General features: G+C 37.6%; 2 protein-coding genes across 5 annotated transcripts; both read right to left on the bottom strand.

Moving 5' to 3' along the window:
- Nucleotides 1-1,251: 1,251 nt before the first annotated feature.
- Nucleotides 1,252-3,961, bottom strand: LOC137950925 (uncharacterized). The gene is made up of 3 exons (XM_068797588.1): nt 3,824-3,961; nt 2,530-2,581; nt 1,252-1,683 (listed from the first exon to the last, which is right to left on the bottom strand). The coding sequence occupies exons 1-3, from the start codon at nt 3,915-3,917 to the stop codon at nt 1,518-1,520; spliced, it is 312 nt and encodes a 103-aa protein (XP_068653689.1). The 5' UTR covers nt 3,918-3,961; the 3' UTR covers nt 1,252-1,517.
- A 7,435-nt stretch (nt 3,962-11,396) lies between these two features.
- Nucleotides 11,397-20,248, bottom strand: LOC137950517 (trihelix transcription factor ENAP1-like). Of its 4 annotated transcripts, none has more exons than XM_068797030.1 (3): nt 18,750-20,248; nt 13,056-13,100; nt 11,397-11,646 (listed from the first exon to the last, which is right to left on the bottom strand). In XM_068797030.1, the coding sequence occupies exon 1, from the start codon at nt 19,951-19,953 to the stop codon at nt 18,751-18,753; it is 1,203 nt and encodes a 400-aa protein (XP_068653131.1). In that variant the 5' UTR covers nt 19,954-20,248; the 3' UTR covers nt 11,397-11,646; nt 13,056-13,100; nt 18,750. The 4 variants fall into 4 exon arrangements, 3 of the variants coding, with proteins under 3 accessions (XP_068653131.1, XP_068653128.1, XP_068653130.1); XR_011111953.1 differs by lacking the exon at nt 13,056-13,100 and adding an exon at nt 15,528-15,594 and having other exon boundaries at nt 11,628-11,646; XM_068797027.1 differs by lacking the exon at nt 13,056-13,100 and having other exon boundaries at nt 18,750-20,247.
- Nucleotides 20,249-20,891: the final 643 nt, after the last annotated feature.

A 20,891-nucleotide genomic window follows, 5' to 3' on the forward strand; every position in this document is an offset into this window, starting at 1 on the left:
TGAAGTTCAAGGAGAAGATATCTAAGCGCTGTAGCAGAAAACTATGAATACTGTCATGAGAAATACTAGTCCCTATTTGTCTTCCTCACTGTAAATATTTCCTATGTTATCAATTATTTACATTCTGAAACTTGATATTTGGTTCTTGTTTTCATTCAGTTGAGATAATCTTAGTCTTTAACTCTTTCGGCAGCAGGCTAGATCAACTGAGGATATACAAAACCAAGAAGTGGTGCCATCCAGTTGTGGAGATGCTGATGGAAGAGGTTTTCATGATTTAGAATTCTGATTTGCTAGAATTATATGCATGACAATTTCAAAAAATTAATAATGAAAAACTGTCTTGCCAGAAATATATTGAATAGATCACAAAAAAATATGTTGCCAGTTTTCAGGAATATAGTTTTCATTCACCCAACCAAGAATCTTAATATATCTAAGAAACTTTTGTAACTAAATGAATCATTTTATGCATTGACATGTTACCAAAGAGGGTGGTAATTCATGGACATCATCCTGATGAATGGGAGAAAATGGAAGGGGGAAACTTGTTCACCTTCCTAACACAGTGAAAGGCTCCAATGATATACTGGAGAACAGGTCATCTTGGTCAAGAGAACAATATTTTACAAAATGGTGCATAAGTTAAACAAAAGCATTAATTAGTAGAAAAAACAGACTGACGAAGCATTTGACATCAACTGAATATGTTGGGTGCAGAGGAAAAGCTAAGGAAACCCGGGAGAAAGATCCTCTTTGCAGGTGGCTCTGAAGTGGAGTAAATCAGTGCACTAAGAGAGAATGACCACTTGTTGTTATGTTGAATGAAACTATAAAATCAAGCAATCAGAGTCTCCTTTTAAACTTGTCCGTTCCATGGGTTGACCGACCTATCAGGACACATGCTGTAAATATACTTTGTGAAGAATAGAGAAAAAAGGAAACCAAGAACATAATTTCCAAAACCTAACTCTTTATGCTAACGAAATCAATGGACATCATGAGCAGCTTTTCAGTGTACATAGTTAAAAGGTCCATCTTAGCCTTTTTCAGTAATTATTCCAGTTGAACCGTTGGGAAAAATAATAATACTAATAACTAGACAAATAGAGCTGAAAAACGACACAGAGATAAAGTTACCCTAAGCCCAAAGTTGAATAACAATTTGGTGGTTACATCGATTTCAAAATTGTCTCACAAATTTCAAGTTCCTTCTAGCTGAGGTTTATAAGATAGATAATCCCTTGACGTTTTAGATGTTAAATTGTGAATCAAAACATTCTGAAACTGAAGATTCACCGAATCCTAGAACATGAGAGCCTTTTTTGCATCACTGGATACAAAAGAAAACACAAATTTGTTGTCAAAGGCCATACCCAAATGTGACATGAACTGTGTACTCCAATAGTATCATAAGACCCTCAATCGTTGCCTCTCAAATACTGTCAACTTTTCCACCTCTCTGGTCTCACCCATACACCATGCAAAATCCGTGAAACTATGCCAACTAGCTAGGATTAAAGGTTTTTACTAATCTCTTCATGATTCAGCATGTCTAACACTGAGAATGCAGCTTTCTGGAAACATTCTTTGTCATCCTCTAACATTTTCTTCCGCTCACTAATGGACTCCTTGCACTTGTCCAAATCTTCCACTATTTCACTGGAGCACTGATCTATTTCACTGAAGTTTAGCATTTGGGAGATGTTAGATCCATACAAGCAAGATCACAGAGGCAAAAACAAGCACTCCAAAATTCAGAATGATAGATCATTATCATTATCATCATCATCATTACTAACATCATCATCAAAATTGTTGTCTCAACTATATTGATCTCAGCTGTATGAGTCCTCCATTCTGTTATGTATTGGTGATTGCAATCTCTAAGTTCACTCCAATAACTACATTATCACCTCCATCCATGTCATCGTGGATGTCACTGTGAGATGGTTAGCATCAAACTGGAGGTCTTTGTTTCAGTCCCAACAGCACACTTTATTTAACGAAGTCAGACTGATAAATGGAACTCCAGTCCAAAGCTCAGAAAAAAAGAGATAAGTTGCAGTTGATAGTTAATCAATCATAACTCCATGACGTAATATGAAATCCAATTTTTGCATGTAACTTAGAGTTAAAATGTGAGCTCAAGGCCGTTTTTATCTGAGTTCCTTTCCCATGAATTGTGGGCTTGAAGCCTTAAAATTGAGACATTACTAACCAAGCAAATGATTAAATCACTGGAGACGTTTATTATGTTAAATGAAAGCATAAACTGCATTAGGATAATAAAGAAACAGACAAGTTGGCTTACATGGAATAGAGAAAGCATTATGTATAACTATATAACCAAGGAACAAGATTTGGACTCAGGCTCTCTTAGCCAGATAAAAAAACCATGAATTAGAGAGTGCAAAGGCAAGTGTTTCATATATAGCTAACAGCAAAGTAATCTTCCTCAATCAGCTTTATCTGGGTGATGAGGACAATCAATTATTCTCCAATTAAGCACAGATAAGTTCAACGCACTTTATCATCTTCAGCATGTTTTCCATTCCAACATGAACCTGCTGCGTGATATCTGCACTCAAGAACGTGAAAAGACACTGTGAGAGAATTTCAAGAGACACCAAGCAGATATTTTACCTAAAAACCGCATAACAAAGTCTCATGGCATTTAAGAGATTTGCATCCCATTGGAACTCTTAAGGACACAGTTACAACATACTAGCACCACATGACACATTTTGCAATTGTTACTCCAAAGTGAGCAGAAAGTAATCCCCGATTGTTTGCTCTTGGCTTTCAATAATATAAAACAGATCTAGGTCCTGAAGCTAAGTATGGGAACTAAAAAATATTCTGTTGCTCGGTTAACATATATTGTGAATGGTTATCAAATTCAGATACGCTTAAGACATTCGACGACCATCATATGGTTGTGTGTAGAATGACTATCTGTGCACCTACTGGTTGTGTGTTGCCAGACTAAGCTACCTCTATGCCTGTATCTGTCTAACTTTAGATCAAAGAGGAATTACTTGGGATGGAGGAATGACTTCGATACTTATATCCAAAAATTGCACAACTCATATTCTCCACCATGGAAATAACTTGTAGGTGATTAAATATTTCATTTCTTGGATTGACATTCTAGAGACGGAGCAAAGTTCTCCTGAAAGCCTTTAAAGAAAACGGCTAATCTTTCACTTAGATCCTGCGAACTCTAAACGTCAAAAACTTCAGAAAGCAACAACTGATACAAGAACGGGCTAAGATTAGAATCAGCACAACATTCTGGGTGACTTTTCTGAATAAAGAGTTCTTTATCCTTTTGCAGCGGATTCCAAGTACCTTCAGGCTTCATCTGAACAACGAAATTTTTTTACCAAACTCTGAAACTTGACTAAACATGAACAGAACCATAGCCGATACAGAAAAACCGCGTTAACAAGTTGAGGTCAAACTTCATGCCATCTGACGAAAGATCGAAGTCGGCTCTGCTCTTCCAATTAAGCGTGCTAAACATCTCATGGAACAGAGATCTCCGGATCTGAGTTCTTCAACTTAAGTGATAAAAGAAAACAAAGAACATAGGATCTCATGTAGATCCTGAATTTCTAACATTACTCTAGATAATCTTCCCCTAGCTGGGAAAAATTAGGTAAGAATCCGAAATTATTAACTAAATCACGTTAATCGGGACGAATATACTACTTCAACGAATAATCAAATAGATTATCGTGCAGGATTATGTAAACTTTGCGCAAAAGATGAGGAGATTATAGATATTAGAGTCTGGAAAGAGAATAAAAAATCGTACCGCAAAGGAGAGAAGAAAGGAAAGAATCCGCTTCAGAGAGCATAGCAGCTTCAGCCGTCGAGGAGACGGGCACTAGGCCTTTTGAAGGTTCCATGGCTTTAGGGAAGACTAATCTGTAGTCTGCAGTGTGTGCTTATATCGATGGTTATTCGGAGGGAAGGTAGTCAATTTTGAAACTTCATTCCGCCCGCGTTCGAGTGAGAGAAGCTCGAACCCGTAAATGGAAACTCGGGTCGCACCTGACCGGTTTGGATCAACACACTACTTTAGTATAATTAATTAATTATTCTTAATATACAATTAAGGCATAATTAATAACACTTTTAATTTATTTCTAAGTTAAAACCAAGCTTCCTTTTTTTATTCTTTAACTCTTTCCACATTACTCATTTGATTTTAGCTTATTCAATTCTCCTTCTGCTCTCCTTATTTTCTCTACAATGCTTGTCGCTCTATTTTAAATAATGGTTATATATTCCTTTTTTTTATTTGTGGCTATCAAATATTGATTTTTTTATTTCATGTTTTTCTGGTAGTTTAGGAGTTTTTTTTTTTTTTTTTTGCATTCTAACTATCTGATTTTTAATTTTTCTTTTGTTCCAGGTTTTAAGGTCGAAGACTCTCTTTCAAAGACTAATCTTAGGTTAGTGTTCATAGTGATTAATTTTTATTTTTTATTTCATTATTTCTAAAAATTCCTATTTTTTTGTAGTGTCTTTTTTTTTTGTCTCTAATGGTGTTTAGGGATTTTGAACCATCTATTCATTTTTTGGTTGAGTTTTCATATTTGCTTCCTCTTTTTGTTTGGTTTACAATTAGAACACAGTGGAGAAGAATTACTCCATGTGTTAAAGGTAAATTTAGATGATTTCTCACTTCTTTATTCTTCTTAACAATTTTGATGACCTTGTTTATGACTGATAAAGTGCAATTGAAGACTATCCTTACTTAGGGGTGGATATAGTACTCCTTTAGTTTCATTTGTTATGATACATGCTTATTTTTTGTCTATTGGGAGACAATTGAGACTTTGTTTCCAAGAGGCTAGTATGGGGCACTGGCCCTAAAGCATTACAAAGGAACTTCCTGAAGTCTAGTTCAATTAAATAACTAAAATAAATTAATTTCGATTTTATTGTCATCTCTTGAAACAACATGGGCAAGTGTTCAACATGGGCAAGTGTTCGAAATTTGGTGCAGATTGTGGGTCTGGTAGTGGAAGAGTCACTAAGAATCTTCGTCTAAGACATTATTTTTATATATGTTTTCTTTTGTTTTTTGGTTTTCTAATAAAGTTTGTTTCTTTTCTATTTATGTTTATTTATCTTTTTTTTTCTTAATTTCTAGTCAATTGCACTTCTTTCTTTTTTGTGCTTTTTTTAGCCGTTTATAATTACTTATTTATTTATTGAGTTGTTATATGTAAATTAACTGATGTTGAGGATAGTATTTCGTATCCTATAAGATGGAGTTTATACATATATTATACTTGTTATATCCGAATTAGTAAGTGTTGAAGGCATAGTTTTCCTTTTTCTCTATCAATTCTTGGTGTTCTTTCTTACAATGAATCGAAGTGTCTATATATGGGGTTTTAGGAGAGTATGGACATGTGAATGATGTTCATGTGGAGGGAATCGAGGCTTTAGATACGAGTAACTGATTGCCCACGATATCATTTAGAACTCTTGGTTTGTTTTTCTTTGTCCATATATGTGAATTTTGAATATCTAAGCCTTTTTTTCTCTTGGTGATAGCAAAAGAACCTTGTGCATGAGTTTTTGCAACCAAACACTTGCCACCTTGCTCATCTTCATTGAGAAGGAGAGAGGAACAATCCTACATTTTGTCTTCTAGGCAAAAGAAAGACTGAAAAAAGTACCAAGTGGAAGAAGCGTTTGACTTGGCATCCACAACCAAAGAAATCCTTCACACATTCAAAGCAATGGAGTACTAGGAACTGCTTTTAAGAGTATAATTGCAATCCAAGAAACTCACTTCATAAGAATATTACATAGTCTTACTGTAGTATGTGTCTATTTTACTCATTTTATATGGGCTTATAGAATGTATAGGCTTCATTTTTAACTCCCATCTCCAACTGTGTTGATCTTGTGCAGCTCCAAGGGGATGGTCAGTCACTCACCCCATTGTACAAGACACTAATTGAAGAGAATCCTTTTAACATCAAACTTTGACATCTTGACAGACCAAGTCAGATGACTTTACTAGGTGTTAGAAAATGTTTTTAGCATATAGTCAATGTAGCTATTCATAGCTATTGTCTATGTTCTTTGTACAAAAAGCTTGAGCATACCTACAACAATAGTAGCATTAGTTCTATATTATTTGGATTGTTCAGTAATCTTTACTATTTTTCATGAAAATGTTGTTAAAAATAAAATGACTTATTCATTTATATATGTGGCACTTTATCCTCCATTTCAAGAATTTTTTCTTACCTACAGGCAATTAGGGGCATTTGTTTTAATTTATTCTTTTTAGAAGAGCTTTCATTTTTCATAGTCAACCCTAACATAAAAAATTAGCATTTGAGATAATGATTAAGTATTTAGTATTTTTTTAAATACTTATCTTTTTAAGAGTGAATTATTATTATTATTATGTTATGCACGTAATAATATTATTATTTTAATTTTTAAATTTAATTTACTTTATTTTATTCAGTTAAAGTATTAATATGCTACATGGGTATTTTTGGAATATTTTATTTATAGGGGTATTTTTATAATATTTTATCTTAAACCTTGTAAAGGTGAACCCTATTTAAGGGGCAAGAGTAATGAGAAAGACAATAATTGATTTTAGGTTAAACAGGGTTTTGACTTCTCCTCAACGAGTTCAGGGGTGTGCGTTTTCCTTAACGAACCTATGGTTTTCAAGCTTCTCTTTGGCTTGATCTTTGTCTTCCTTTTCTTCCTCCCTACGAATCCATTTGTCAGATCCGGGACCAAAACATATTATTTGTCCGGAGCATTACATGGTTTTTCCACAAGTTTTATAGAAGACTACGGTGAATTTCATCGTATCTGTAAGTTTGCCTTCCTCGCTCTCCGTATTATCTAGTATTATGAGTTCTATTATGTTTCTCTTACGGTGATAGTTGTTGGTCGATCATTGTCTCTGCAATCTTTACTCTTACTCCCTCAGTTTAAGTCTCTCTTCTGTCTTTTGTTTTTTGTTTTGTTTCAAAATGGTTCTTTTGTCTTCTCTTTTTTTCTGTTTCATCTCTTCTGTTTTCCATCTTTCCCATCCTACAATTTTCAAAATGGAGAATATGAACCAACATGCGTCACTCACGTTGGCATTTCCCATGTTTTTCTCTCTGAAACACCGAGTCCTCTTTAGTATTTCTTCTGTTTCCTTTCGACTAATCACGGAAACGTTAATTTTTCTTCTTTTTTTTGGTTGCTAACTGCCGATTGATTTAATTCCTTTACTTCTGAGTTTTAAGGTGTCAAGCTCTTATTATATTCTTCTCTTCTTGTTCTATTGTTGTTTTGTTCTTCCATTGTACCTTATTTTTAATGTTCTTCTCTTCTTGTGTTCTTTCGATCTTACTATTACTTTTTTCTAAGGGTGGCATTGAGCCGGTTTGCGAGTCACTCGAGTTCAGTTCGGTTTGATTCGGTTTAATCCAGATTTGGCTTGTTAACTTACACGAGTAAAGCTCGAACGAACCATGGTTCGGTTCAAAAATTCGCAAACCGGCTTGTTAACTTAACAAGGGCCCAAGAGCGGAGGCTGGAGCCCGAAGATCGATTTTGCTTGTTATGTGTCAACAGGGACGAAGAAGTTTGGAAGAGCGGAGAAAGCTGATATTGACACTCATAACCCCAATACCCTCCGTTACCACCTGGGAAGGACAAGACGACATTGCAAAATATGAGCTCTCTGATGTCCCGCCTGCAATCGAGAAAGGCAGTCCTAACTATTGTTGAAGAGGGAGAGGTGGACGTGGGTGCCGTTGGCGAAGAGGTAAACAACTTGTTGGTGGGAGAGGTAGAGGTGTCGAAGATGAGCGGAGGCGAAGGTAGGTGTGACTAGGGTTGACGTTCGTTTGCCTTTCAGGGCTGATAGTACTTGAGTTCATGTTGACTGAATGAATGCGTTTGTACCCTCTCAAATAGGATTTTCTTATCATGTAACTTCTGTAATCAGTAGAAAGACGAATATATTATAACCAGTTATTACTTTTCTGATTTCTCAACTAATTCCTCCTGAAATCTACTTTATCTATAGAAAGTGGTAATGTGGTGTCTTCTTGGAAGAGAACTCGATTAATTCTAAGAATGCAATAGAGTTTGATATTTAGGAGGACTAATAAACGTTCAATTTAACAAGGGTGGATACGAATAATTATGATGATATCTAGATGTGGATTGGAGAACTTTCTGGAGTGTCTGAACAATCCTCTACTCCACCGTGCTCTGGATACTCACGGAAGAAGGATCATCAAGAGTCGACATCCTTATACTGTAAAAGTGGCGCATTCTGAATGAAGTCACCTCACATGCAAATGGGTTAAGAGGTGATTTCGTTGGACCTCATTTTCGTTCTTATTGATCTTCTAATAAGAACGTAATCTCAGTTCTCAAAGCAAGGAGATCTCAGTTCTCAAAGCAAGGAGTAGGGGTGGCATCAAATCGAGACGGTTCACGAGCGGTCGATCTTGGCTCGGTTTGATTCGGTTTCGAGATCCAAATCAGGCTCATGTAAGTTAATGACCCGAGCTCGAGCCAACTATGGTTCGGTTCGAAAGCTCGTGAGCTGGCTCATTAACTTAACGAGGGCCTGAGTACGGAGGCGGGAGGTGTTTTCAACTCTTCATCTTTCATTCTCGACTTCTTGAGAATCAAGGAGCGAATATGGGGATTTGGAGGGGAAGATCGATTTCACCTTCTTATTTTTCATTCTTCCTCTCCCCCCCCCCCCCCCCCCTCGCTGAGCCCCTCCCACAACTTTCTCTCGTTCTTTTCTGTCTCTGTCTCTCATTCGCCCCTCCTCGACGCTTCTGTCGTCATCGCCATTGTCGCTCGACCCCCTTGTCACCATTGCTCTGCTGCCATCGTCTGTTCTGCTCAACCACTATCGCCGGCACCGCATAGAACTCCTCCCCCTCCGCACAGCGTGCGAGTTTCGCACATGTGAATTATTTTTTTACCATAAATGCTATTATAACATGCTTCGAAGAAAAAATGAAAATGGGCATGTGATTAAATCATTCAAAACCATTTTTCTTAAATTTTTTCTCTGTCTCGATGATCTGGTTTTCTAGTCCTTGAATCAGAACGATCTGATCGAGTACAATGGACAAAATTAGTGTTGCTTTTCAAATGAATGTTTTTGTTTGATTATTGAATAAAATGTATGCATAATTATGCAGCTTTTATGAATAATTTTATGCAAAGTGTATAGATAATTTTATGCAGGGTTAATATACAGAGGTTATGTCTAATTTTATGTAAAATATATGCATAATTTTATATAAATTTATTTGACATATATTGTATGCAAAGTTTTAAATGTAGGTTGGAGATCGAGCTTGAGTTTCGAACTCAGTTAAAATTATTGGGTTCAAGTTCGATTACAATTTTAGGCTTGAGTTCGAGTTCAAAATATTTAAATCAAACCCAACTCGAACATATGTAGGTTCAGGCTCGACTCGATTAGATGCTACCCCTACTTATTTTTTCTCTTCATATGTACTTTTGTTTTTATTGTTTATCATGTTTTTACATTCGCTCTCATTTTTTTTTCCCAAGGAAAATACTTACATTGTAATCCACTTTCCCTCATAACTTACAATGTACACTAACTTCCTATTATAGTCTATCTCGAACTTAATCAAGAGCCTATTCTCCACTATTGTGAATCATTAATGGAAGAGCCTATTCCCCACGACTGTGAATCATCACACTTTCCAAAAACAAAAGAGTTCTCGTTCTCCGGTTTGATAACCTTATTAGAGAATCTACATTCCAAAGCATCCTTGAAACCCTCTCGAATGCTTCTGCCTTCTCTGTGACAAATGATGGAGCCTTTGCTTTCTCGTTAACCACCCCACCGCCATCATTCTATTAACGCCTCGACTTCTTTCTTCTTCCTCTCACCATTCTCGCAATAATTCACTCGCTTTAACCTCCCCACTCGGTCAAGTCATTCATCATCTTCTCAAACTACATTTATTATGGTATTCTCAGTGAAAATATTGTAAACGCAATACTTTCTTATCTCCTTCTCCTCCTATTGTTAATACTGATCAAACTGAGTAGTGTTCTGAATTATAATATCACGTATCCCACGGGAAATGCAGGAAACTGAGTTTTTTATGAGGGAGCCCAGGTGGTATGATTTAACTTCACTTAAACTATAAATGAATCCAAACCCCTTCAATCATGAAATATTAGCATTCAAGCAACGACAGTCTCCAGAAATAACGGGAAATTCAAAAACAGCAGAGGGGAAGCACTTCAAGTACCCGCAGCTCCCACCCACTACACTTCACTCTCCAGCGATCTTCTCTCTCCTTGTTGCAATGGCGAGAAGCAGTCCCGTCATGGAATCTGTGCGACTGATGAATGCAGCACAGATTTGCAGGGAATCGATCAGAATCTTACTAATGCACCCAACCCATTTTCAATCCATCTCCATCTTCTTCTTCTCTCCTCTGGCAGTCTCTCTCTGTCTCCCACTTCATCATTCACCAGTCACCAAGAATACCAGAGTCTACTCTCAGGTTCGGTACCTACTTTTTTGGGGAAAATGGTGCACTGATACTGAGAGTGCTTTCAAAGTCAGTCTTCTCTTTTATTATTTGCTTCCCTGCTTCCATCACTTTCTCTCTCCTCGGAAAGGCAGCAACAATTCAAGCAGTTGCAGAAAGTTACTGTGGTGTAAACTTCACCAGAAGAAGGCTGCTGACTAGAGGTGGTGGCGGCATTTGGGTGAAGCTCCTTTATACGTATTTCTGGAAACATCTTATCATCTTTGGCCTTTTCTGGTGTTTTATCACAGGGCTGGCCTTGGTTCCTAGAATATTACTTACCTATAATATTTGTTCGAGTTCTTTTGCCTTCTGGACTGTTTTGGGGCTTCTAGGGCTCGCATTCTGCATCTGTTTTGCCCATGTTATGGTTGTGGGAGATTTGGCATGGGTCTTGACCGTCTTAGAAGGCGACTGTTGTGGTTTGAATTCTTTTTTCAGAGCTAAAAAGCTTCTGACAGGAAGGAGGCACACAGCTTTACTGGTAGCCTTGGCGAGCAAAGTAGGTTTAAGGTTAGTGGAGGGCTTATACGAGTTTAGAATGAGCAAGGGGATGAGTTTATGGGAAGGTCCAATAATAGTTTCTATGTACTCCATCGTCCTGGTCTTGGACACTGTAATGAGTGTCGTCTTCTATTACACAGGGAAACAGAGGATGTTCCTGGACTGATTTTACTTATTAACAAAGGCATTTGAAACTCTGGAGTCTTACTAAATTCTTTTGTGCCTTGAAATGACGATTCCAGTAGTTAAAGATTTAAGAAGGATGAAACTTTGAGGCATTTATTCCATTAAGAATTACAGCTTGCCAGCCAAAACGGCGAGAGAGAACTGATGGTATACATCAAAACGAAAAGAATATATAGAAGCTGGTAAAATTAGTTTACAGAAGTCTGTTTCTAAGTATACAAATAAATTATTAATTGTAAATGCACCATCCTTTGGCTCCATTAACACCTGATGCGATGAATGGATTAGCCGCTGTGGAGCGCCATTGAAAGGAAACCATACAAACTCCTAACATCTAGATCTGCTTCTGCACAAATAAAGTCACTCTGTTAGTCGACCTGCAGTTTAAATTTATTATCAGCCTTGGGAGACAAAAAAAATGAAGATGACCGACGATGGGCAGATAAGAACTGAAAGAGTACTTGAACAATGATTCTTATAAACCCAGAGACGACATAACTGCATCCTGGAAAGATGTCAGAACTGTATAAGTTTCTAAAAGTGTCAGATAAGAGTAAGTTAAGCCATTTTGAACTTTTTGGCAAAAATTCGATACAAAACTTTGAAGAGATTCGACACATCTAAAGAGAAAAGCACTCAGGTTGCTAAGCTAAGCAATAGAAGAAGCTTCAGTTGATCATCTCTTCATCATTGTTTTCTATGTCTTGATTTAAAGTAGACAAGAAACGAAGATTGAAGATTGATTTCTCCCTGACTCAAACTCAAGCCTGCACATGTCTGAAGTGCAAACTAATTCTCCTCACATCCAACTTATCACAGAATTGAATGATCCATCAGTTGAAGCAAAGAGAAAAGCAGGCCTTTCTTTATAACAAGAAGAGAACCCATTGCGCTACTACTTTAAAAAGTCGACGAGAGAAAAGAATAAAGAAGATGCTGACATACAACTCTGCAATTAATCAACTCTTTCTACGTCAATCTTCCAGACGAATAAGAGTACAGGATCTCAGTCTAAGTGGAAGTTACCCGTTCTGATCCTAACACCTACTAGTCTGTCAACCATTATAAACATCCTAAAGTGTGTTTGCTTTCAACGCTCAGCTCATGCTTCTTACAAGGAATTTCTTCGTTGCAAAGCCTGCCTTACAATGCAGAAAACTAGACATACCCAGATAAAGTTTATGCTTTATGCAGCTTAATAACTTCATCTACTCTTCCAACTATTCAATCAAGCGGAATGAAAGGAGAGAATCTAGAATATCAGAATCGGCCACTCCATGTATTCTTGTCTCAGGCATCATTCCCACCAACAATAATGTGCACCTTTTACAAAGAAAGACAAAAGAAAGTTATGAAAAGGACCAGCAGTAGCCCCATTCATTCACGTCCTGAGTCACTAAGAAGGGTACAGAATAGAGCAAGAAAAGAGTGATTGGGCTTTCTTTCACCACAAATTGGATAGACTTCGTCCAGTGACAAGAGGAATTTTGCATAAAGGACAACCATAGTGAGAACAAACAATATAATGCAAAACACCAGAAATATGAAAATTGAAAAATTGCGTAATGCATGTCTAGAAAGAAAATGTATTTCACGAAAATATTTTTAAAAAGGTGCACAAACGAAACAAGAATACTGATTGCTCATTCATGCTTCTAACAAGGTTTTTTTCCCTTTTGAAACCTCTACTTCATGGACACATTGGTGGAGTCAGTAAACTCCTTAGGTATTTAGGTAGACATAATAGATCCTCACCCCATGTTGATAACTTCATTAGGGATGATCTCCTTTGATAATGATCTGGACAAGGATTTAGGTTAGAAAATGTAACATCCAGTGCCACCTCAGTATAAGAATATTGAATCTATACAGAGAAAGTAGTCAAACAGTTCAAATGAAGATATGAATATTAACCCAGAGAAAGGAAATCCATGGCCAACAACTGAGCTGATTAGTTCAAGTCTAACCCCACAGTTCCACAGAAAGTTCACTTCCATGACAAGATGAATTAAAGATTAAAAAAAGTAAGTCGCGGTACAAGTGGAAAAGATCAAAATCCATTCTTCAGCAAGTTATACATCAAACCAGCTTTTTTGTGATGTTAATAAATCATATTGCTTGATGGCTCCCTCACTGTTTTTTACTGACATTGTTTATCATGGAAAGAAAGAAACTAGCACTAAAGAGGTTTCCATTTCCAAGCTATTCAAAACAAAATAAAAATAAATCAATCAATAAATAAAGAGATTCCAAAGGAGGAATATTACAGAAGGGGGATGCATTGCCCAAACACATCCAAACAAGCACAAGAAAGATAAAAAACAAATGAGATACAAAGGCTGTGACTAACACCAAGGGATTGCCAGTTAACCCCATTCCTAGCCAAGGAACCCACAGAGCCATTGACATAACTAGGGGAATGGCTTCATGGAATTGTCAAAGGATGATATAAGTCCATAATCTCATCGAAAAGAATCCACAAGGTCATTGACGCGTCTAGGTGTATGGCTCAACGATATTGTCAATGGATGACTCATATCTAGAATCTCATTGGCCCCTCAAGGCCCAGCTAATAATCTGTCAGGTTGACCTCCACAGCAGCAGATAGACGAAATGGTCAACAAAAATTCTGAGACCTTGAAGAATCACTCTGAACTCCACCTTGGTGGATTCAAGTGCCCAAAAGGAGCAGGGTAGACAGTGATAACCACCAAAGGAGATCCCACAAGATAAGACCACAACTACCTCATCCCAGGTTGCAAGACAAGCAATCATCAAAATTAAATTTGTTCCAAGAACATGAAATGAGATGCAAGATTATGTCATGTGAGGAAGAGACAACCAAACTCAAATTTCCTTCGCTAACGGCATGGATATTGTTAATACCCATAACTTTTACTACCCTAAAACAAGATACAATGGAAAAAGAAATGAGTAATGTCATAGCCAGGGGTCAGATTCCAAGCATGAGATCATAATCCACGAAAGATTGCCCAACCTTTTACTCTCTAGATCCTCACTAAGTTAATTTTAATGATTACAAACACTTAAGAAACTACTTATGAAGTTTGAATGAGCTAAAATGGCAAAAAAAAAGACCTTAGACAAAAGGTTGGTAGAACATCCGTTTGACCGGCCAAGGCTGTCCAAACAATCAATGTATAAAGACTGAATGGCAGCTCAAGATCAAAGAGGGACCATTTGAATGCATGACAACCATTTGACTAGATAGGACAGACAAGGCTCTCTATTTGGATCCATTCAACCTAGACGCCTGAATGGCCATGAGAATCAATGCCAAAAGAGAAAAAAAAAAAAAAATTCCTACATGTTACAAGGTAGGATCCACCAAGCTTGCAAGAGCTGGTGGGACCCACCATGCGGACGAGGGATGACGATGAGTCATCACACGAGCTGGCATGAGCTGGAAGAGTTGGAGATCAAGAGGGACTACCACGAGCTGGCTTTCCTATCTCATAAGTTGGAAGATTAAGTGGGACTCATAAAGATAACCACAAGCTGGTTGGAAGATCAAGAAGGATTCCTAAAAGAGAACCACAAGCTAGTTAGAAAATCTAGTGGGACCCACAAGGATAGCCACGAGCTGACATAGTCACGTCCTCATAGAAGGAAGTTTAGTTTAAATTATGTTAGTCTTCTAATTATATAGAGTTATTTTATTATATTAGACTTATCTTTTAAAAGTTATAGATTGAATGTAATTAGGAGAAGGTAGTTTAAATGTATTTGGACTCTACTACTCTCCTTTACTATAAATAGAGGACCTTGTACTCGGAATTAATTATCAAGTAGTTCTCCACTTTTCTCCTTCACGTGAAGAGTTCTTCCCTTTTCTGTTTTCTCTCTTCTTCTCCTTACCCAAGAGCACTCTCTCTCCTCTTTCTTTTTTCTCCCTCTCTCTCCTTGCTCGTGATTTAAGTAAAGGGATCCTAAATTCAACACTACACAATCAGGAGGATCATTTAACTAGACAAACACCATCCAAATGCCCAAGAGAGAGACAGTTCTCTGTCGAAGTCCATTCGCCCAGGCGTCCAAACTGCAAGCCTAGCGAAAGCCAAAAGGTAAAAGGGAGGAAAGAAGCTTTGAATACCATTCAACCATTCATTCAAAAAAAAAAAAAAAAAAATACCATTCAACCAAACATATAGCATTAGAACGAACAACAAAGAGAGAGAGAGAGAGAGATCAGTTGCTGAAGCCGACCGAAGCAAGTCCTGGTGTCCATGCTGAGCGGTGGTCGGGGGAGAAAACATGCACAACAGAGAAATGGCTGAGAAAGAAAGGAAGATAGAGAGAGAGAGAGAGAGAGAGAGAGAAGGTAGTGTTAGAAACCATTCAACCATCCATCTGAACAAACTGACAAAAAGGGAAGAGATGTCTTATGAAGATTGTTTGAATAAACCACAAGCATTCGAATGACCCATTCAAAAAAAGTTGCAATTGAAGATTCAAAACTTTGATTCAGCCACTAAATATCTCCAAAAATTTTAAGTGACCTAACACTGATCAACAGCTCAAAACGATTATTTTCATTTTTTTCAAATTTTTTTATCTCCAATTTCATCAATTTTGCTAAAGAACAGGGGATCATTTCCTGAAAAGAACAATTAAAAGGGGCCAGTTTTTCAAGCATTGAGTTGAGTATATTTAATTGATTCCATGCCCCATACTGTTCACTAAGTGTTGATATAGTGAACCAAAGTGATTTCAAACTCTCCTGAGCATCCAAAACAATCTGTGACTCTCAAATTCAAGAGAAAAGGCCAGAACTAAGAGGTTTACAAAAAATAAAAAAGTACATTGCTTTTTTAATTTGAAATGTGTTGGTTTTGCTTAAAATGTTTCGTGCTGAACTTGAAAATTATTTGATTTGAGTTCAACATAAGTTTTGGCTATCAGTCTTTTAAATTAGTCTCTCAATTGAGACCTTCCACAGTTGTTTTCAAAAGCTTTGATCACTGAACTATAATCTCATCCTACTTATACTTTAAAATCACTTTTTAGATCAATTTGAGCTGCTATTGCTGCAGTAGAATCACCTAGGACTGGGTGCATTCATTTGTGATTTAATTATTGTAATATGCTTATTAAGAGGTTTTTTTTGTTACAATTGTAAAGCAAGTAAACCTTGCCTTTGTAAACCAATCAATTAAGCTTAGTTAAGTTTATTGGTAGCTAAAAATCCTTTTGTAGGTCTAAGTGCTTCTTCCTAGTTGTTGCTGACAGTAAGCCCCTGTGTGGACAAGTGCTATAATTTGGACATTTGTGGTCCGCCACCATAGATATCGTGTAACTATTAAACACAATGAATTAATTCTGAGGTAAAAAACACCTTGGGAGTGGATTAACAACTCGAGTTTGGGTTGTGCACCACTATAAATCATTGTGTCGTAAAATGTGGATGCATGTTTTGATTGATTGTTGCTTCTTTGTGTATTGGAATTGCATTCACTGAAACTAAAATTAAAATTAGCCATAAATATTTGATAAACCTATTCACCTCATCCCTTCCCCCTCCCCCTCAGTAGGTTTATTCTTGTGGGACCTAACACAACCGAGATAAGAGGATACTTAGCCACTTGATAGACATTTGGTAAAGCCAAAGTAAGCAATCATATCCCACACAAATATCATGCCAAAAGGTAGTAAAATGCCTAACTTCTAACATGGATGTGAAAACCCTTGATAAAGTTGGCATGAAACAGACAAAACCATTTCAAAATACTAGAGGCTGGCTGAAAATTGTAGGTGGACGAATCCAAGCATACATATTACACCTATATTTGTGTGAATTCCTACAAATGCAGTCCCAACCATTGTCAAACTTCCGAAACCATTTAGATAAGAGGGTTGTTCACGTGATTAATGTTGTCAATACCCAAAACTCCAATACACTCAGATTTGCAAACGTCCTTCCAGCTAACAAGCTGTAGTTAAACTTAAATGAATAGCCTCTCCAAAGAAATCTTCTTTCAATAGCTTCTAGGTGGTTGCCATTGAGGTTATGCAAGGCATGAAAAAAAGATAATTATTGGGGAGGCCTAGCAAGGTATAATAAGAGTGGCCTGCCAAGCTTGTAAAATAAGGTCACATGTCAGTTTTCAAGATGCTTCTCAAAACGCTCAATAATCGGGGTCAAAAGGGCTTCCTTAGGCCTCTCGAAAATGGGGAGACCAAGTTTAGATTGGGCCATTGGTTCAACGGCCACATTTGCTAGTCCCCAGGTAAGAAGGCAGAGCAGCCAACCTGCACATCCAAAGTCCCAGTCACGCTATTAAGAAAATGGGGGTTCAGGTTAATTTTTTTTTGAAAGAAATTCAGGTTAATATTGAACAGTGATTTTTTGACTCATTCACGCCCTGGACCTAGCGTTGTTTGTAAACTGATGGTAGCTCCCTCACATATAGCAATTGATGAATTCATCCAAGAAAACATATGGTTAAGAGATACGTGCCTGCATCCCAAAACTGCGAGGTCCACACTAAACCTAAGCTTGTACAGAACATGGATGATCAAGTTTAGTGATGCACTACCAAATATGTTGCAGAAAATCACATAGCAAACAAAGGAGGCTAAAGGTAGCATCCAGATTCAAAGTAGGCAGGCAAATACTTATCTTTCATAGGATCACTGGTCTCCATTTTCATCAATAAGTGGACTATGCTTAAAGTATGACTTTTCATTCTACGTGGCTACGCTTAAAGTATGACTTTTTATTTTAAGTGGTTACGCAAAACCTTATACTGCACTATGACTCCTAATGAACAGACAACAAATGAACCAATACCTTGTAGCTTTCTCTGGACACCCCTAACCATAGAACACCTAGAGTGCTAAAATGACTCTAAGAATCAAGATTAAGTTGTGCAACAAGCTGGAGCATCTACCACTGACAGAAAATCTCTTTATGTAGAAGACACAGGAGATGTTTTAGCCACAATAAATGGCGTTGATACACAACAAAGTTAGGTTCTTCATAAGCTACCATAAGCATTAAGGTTCAGATAACATAGCAACTTTAAGGTAGTGGGGAATTGGTTTTCATAATAGATTACAGAAAATGCATTTAAATTCAAAGACACTTTCTTTGCTAACAGGTTTAGAAAAACCAATAGCTTAGAAGATTAGTTTCCTCTTAAACACCTTCTAATTTGTTAATTCTTCGTTTTTCTTCAGTTAGTTAAATATCAGAGTGGTTACAAACTGTCTTCAGTTTATAAACATTAGGCAACGACTTCAGAAGAGAACAACTGGAGCATACGTGACCTGCAGTAAAGTTGTTTTGACCAAGACACTAAAATTACTATGGGATTAATTTGATTCTCAAAAATTTTCAGCTTCCTTTGAAGACCACTAAGATAAGGTATCCATACAGAGCAATTTTTAATAAACCTGAATACAACTGGCTGCCAGAAAACCACATACCTCAGCCACTGAAATTCTCCATTGAAACATCCATCTCCTCATCATCCCCCTGCCGTATCTTTGCAATCTCTGCCTGGGCCCTCTCCAAAATTTGCCTCTTTTGAACCTCCAAATCTCTATGGAACTTCATCCTCATCCTCTCTAGTTCCATCATTTGCTGCCTCTTAGTACTCTCAATCTTCTCATAAATCTCACCAAACTTTCGAACAGATTCTGCAAGCATCTTAAAAGATGAAACGCTAGTCTCGCCAGATTTCATCTTTTCTGTGGGCAAGGGTGGTAATCCCTCTGAGCCATCTTCCTCATCACCGTCAGAAAGCTCTGAATTTGTTGGACTATCTCTCATTTCGTCCATCCCATTAGAACGGTTCAAGTAGGCCCTTGGATTCATAAACACATATTCACCGGAGTCCAATCCACAAGAGAGACCCGATTGCCTTGGCGGGGCAGTCATCAGCATATCCATTTTTTTGAAGTAAACCCATTTACTGCTAGAACTACCAGTTTCTGCCATTCTAATTTTCTCCTTTTTATACTTCTTTTTCAAGGTGTCCAATCGATTTCGGCACTGGGTGTCCGTCCTAAGGGTCTTGGAGGCTTGAGATACTTTCTTTGCAACTTCGTGCCATTCATCGGAACGCAGACTTTTCCTACCAAGCTGAAGGAAACGGTCTCCCCAGGCATCAAGGAGGACGAAAGTGGACTGCTCAGACCAATCAGCCGGAGAATTGCGGGCCCCGCCGAAAGTCGATTTCTGGGTGGGTGCCGGAGGAGAAGGCTGGGGAACCTTCACACGCGGTGCAAATTCATATCCTAGCGCCAAGTTATCCAACCTCCGCTTCTTCCTGTGATGTTTCTTGAATTTCCTATACCCCCTTTCCTCCTCTTCCTCCTCGTCATCTTCGTCTTCTTCGTCATCATGGTTAACCCGTTTGAGGCGATTTTCTTCTTCTTCCTCCTCGTCATCATCGTCTTCTTCATCCACATCAAAATTATTACTCACTCGATTGACAAATTCCTGCTCTTCTTCCTCGTCCTCGGCGTCCTCCTGCTCTTCATCTTCGTCGACGTAGTGATTAGACAACGGAGGAAACCCCGAGGGATTCCTTACCGGAAGCTTCTGCCGCAGCGATGAACCAAAAGACGGATTAAGAAAATAAGAGCTCGTTGGAGGATACCTAGCATCATCTTCAGTATCATCCATTATTTCCCAGAAAATTCAACAGGACCAAAGACGAAGAAAACTTCAATACCCGAAAAACCCCAAATGTCGAAACTCCAGGGAACCCTAGTTTCTGCGAAGTAGAAAACCGTGGGATGACGATAAGGGGGAGGGGGAGGGGGAGGGGGAGAGGAAGAGATTTGGGCCCTCGGTGGGTTTGCGGCAATAGACAAGAGTGCTTGTTTGCCACTACTGGAATGTACAGTATCCACACTAGAACGAGCGGCACCAATCAGGCGACTCCGATGTTTAAGACGGGGGGCAATCACAGAGCAAGATTGAACTGGAAAAAAAAGAAAAAAAGGCACTGGTCGACCAAGTACAGAACAAATTTAGCAAAAGCGGTGGGCAACCCGCAATAGATTCTGTGATTCCCTGAATTTCACGATTCCTCAGAAAGTGAGACCTGATGAATTTAGGACAACCTCAATTTATGCAAATTATAGCAAGGAAAGTGAATAACTCAGATGATACATTTGTAGGGTGAGAGAGTGAATAGAGTAGATTTTTTTAAGAACACAGGCTCTAGAGGGCACTAGAGTTAGTTTCTTGTAGAGGTGATGAGGGATGACATCTTTGCTAATGACAATCTCTCTTGTACATGTGGTCATGCAACCTCTTGGTGTTTAGTTGACATCTCCCCATAACACCTTGCTTGTTGGAAATTTTCATGTATGTCTTTGTTATTTTTACTTAGTATATTTAATTTTTATACATATTTTTTAGTATAGTATATATTCATCTTTATTTAGTATGTAAATAAAATATGTCATGGCTTTTTTGTCTTTGTTATTTTTCTTATGAATTGTAGAATACTTTTATATGTTTTTAAATATTTATTAGGGATAATTTTTAATATTAAAAATGGGAAAATGAGGTTTGTCAGAGGAAGAATTTATCGAAAAATTAAATTAAAATTA

The sequence above is a fragment of the Aristolochia californica genome, unplaced genomic scaffold, assembly GCF_029961685.1.
Source record: "Aristolochia californica isolate CCGP_79_NKW_82.1479 unplaced genomic scaffold, dmAriCali1.0.hap1 SCAF_14, whole genome shotgun sequence".
Classification (NCBI taxonomy): Eukaryota; Viridiplantae; Streptophyta; class Magnoliopsida; order Piperales; family Aristolochiaceae; genus Aristolochia; species Aristolochia californica.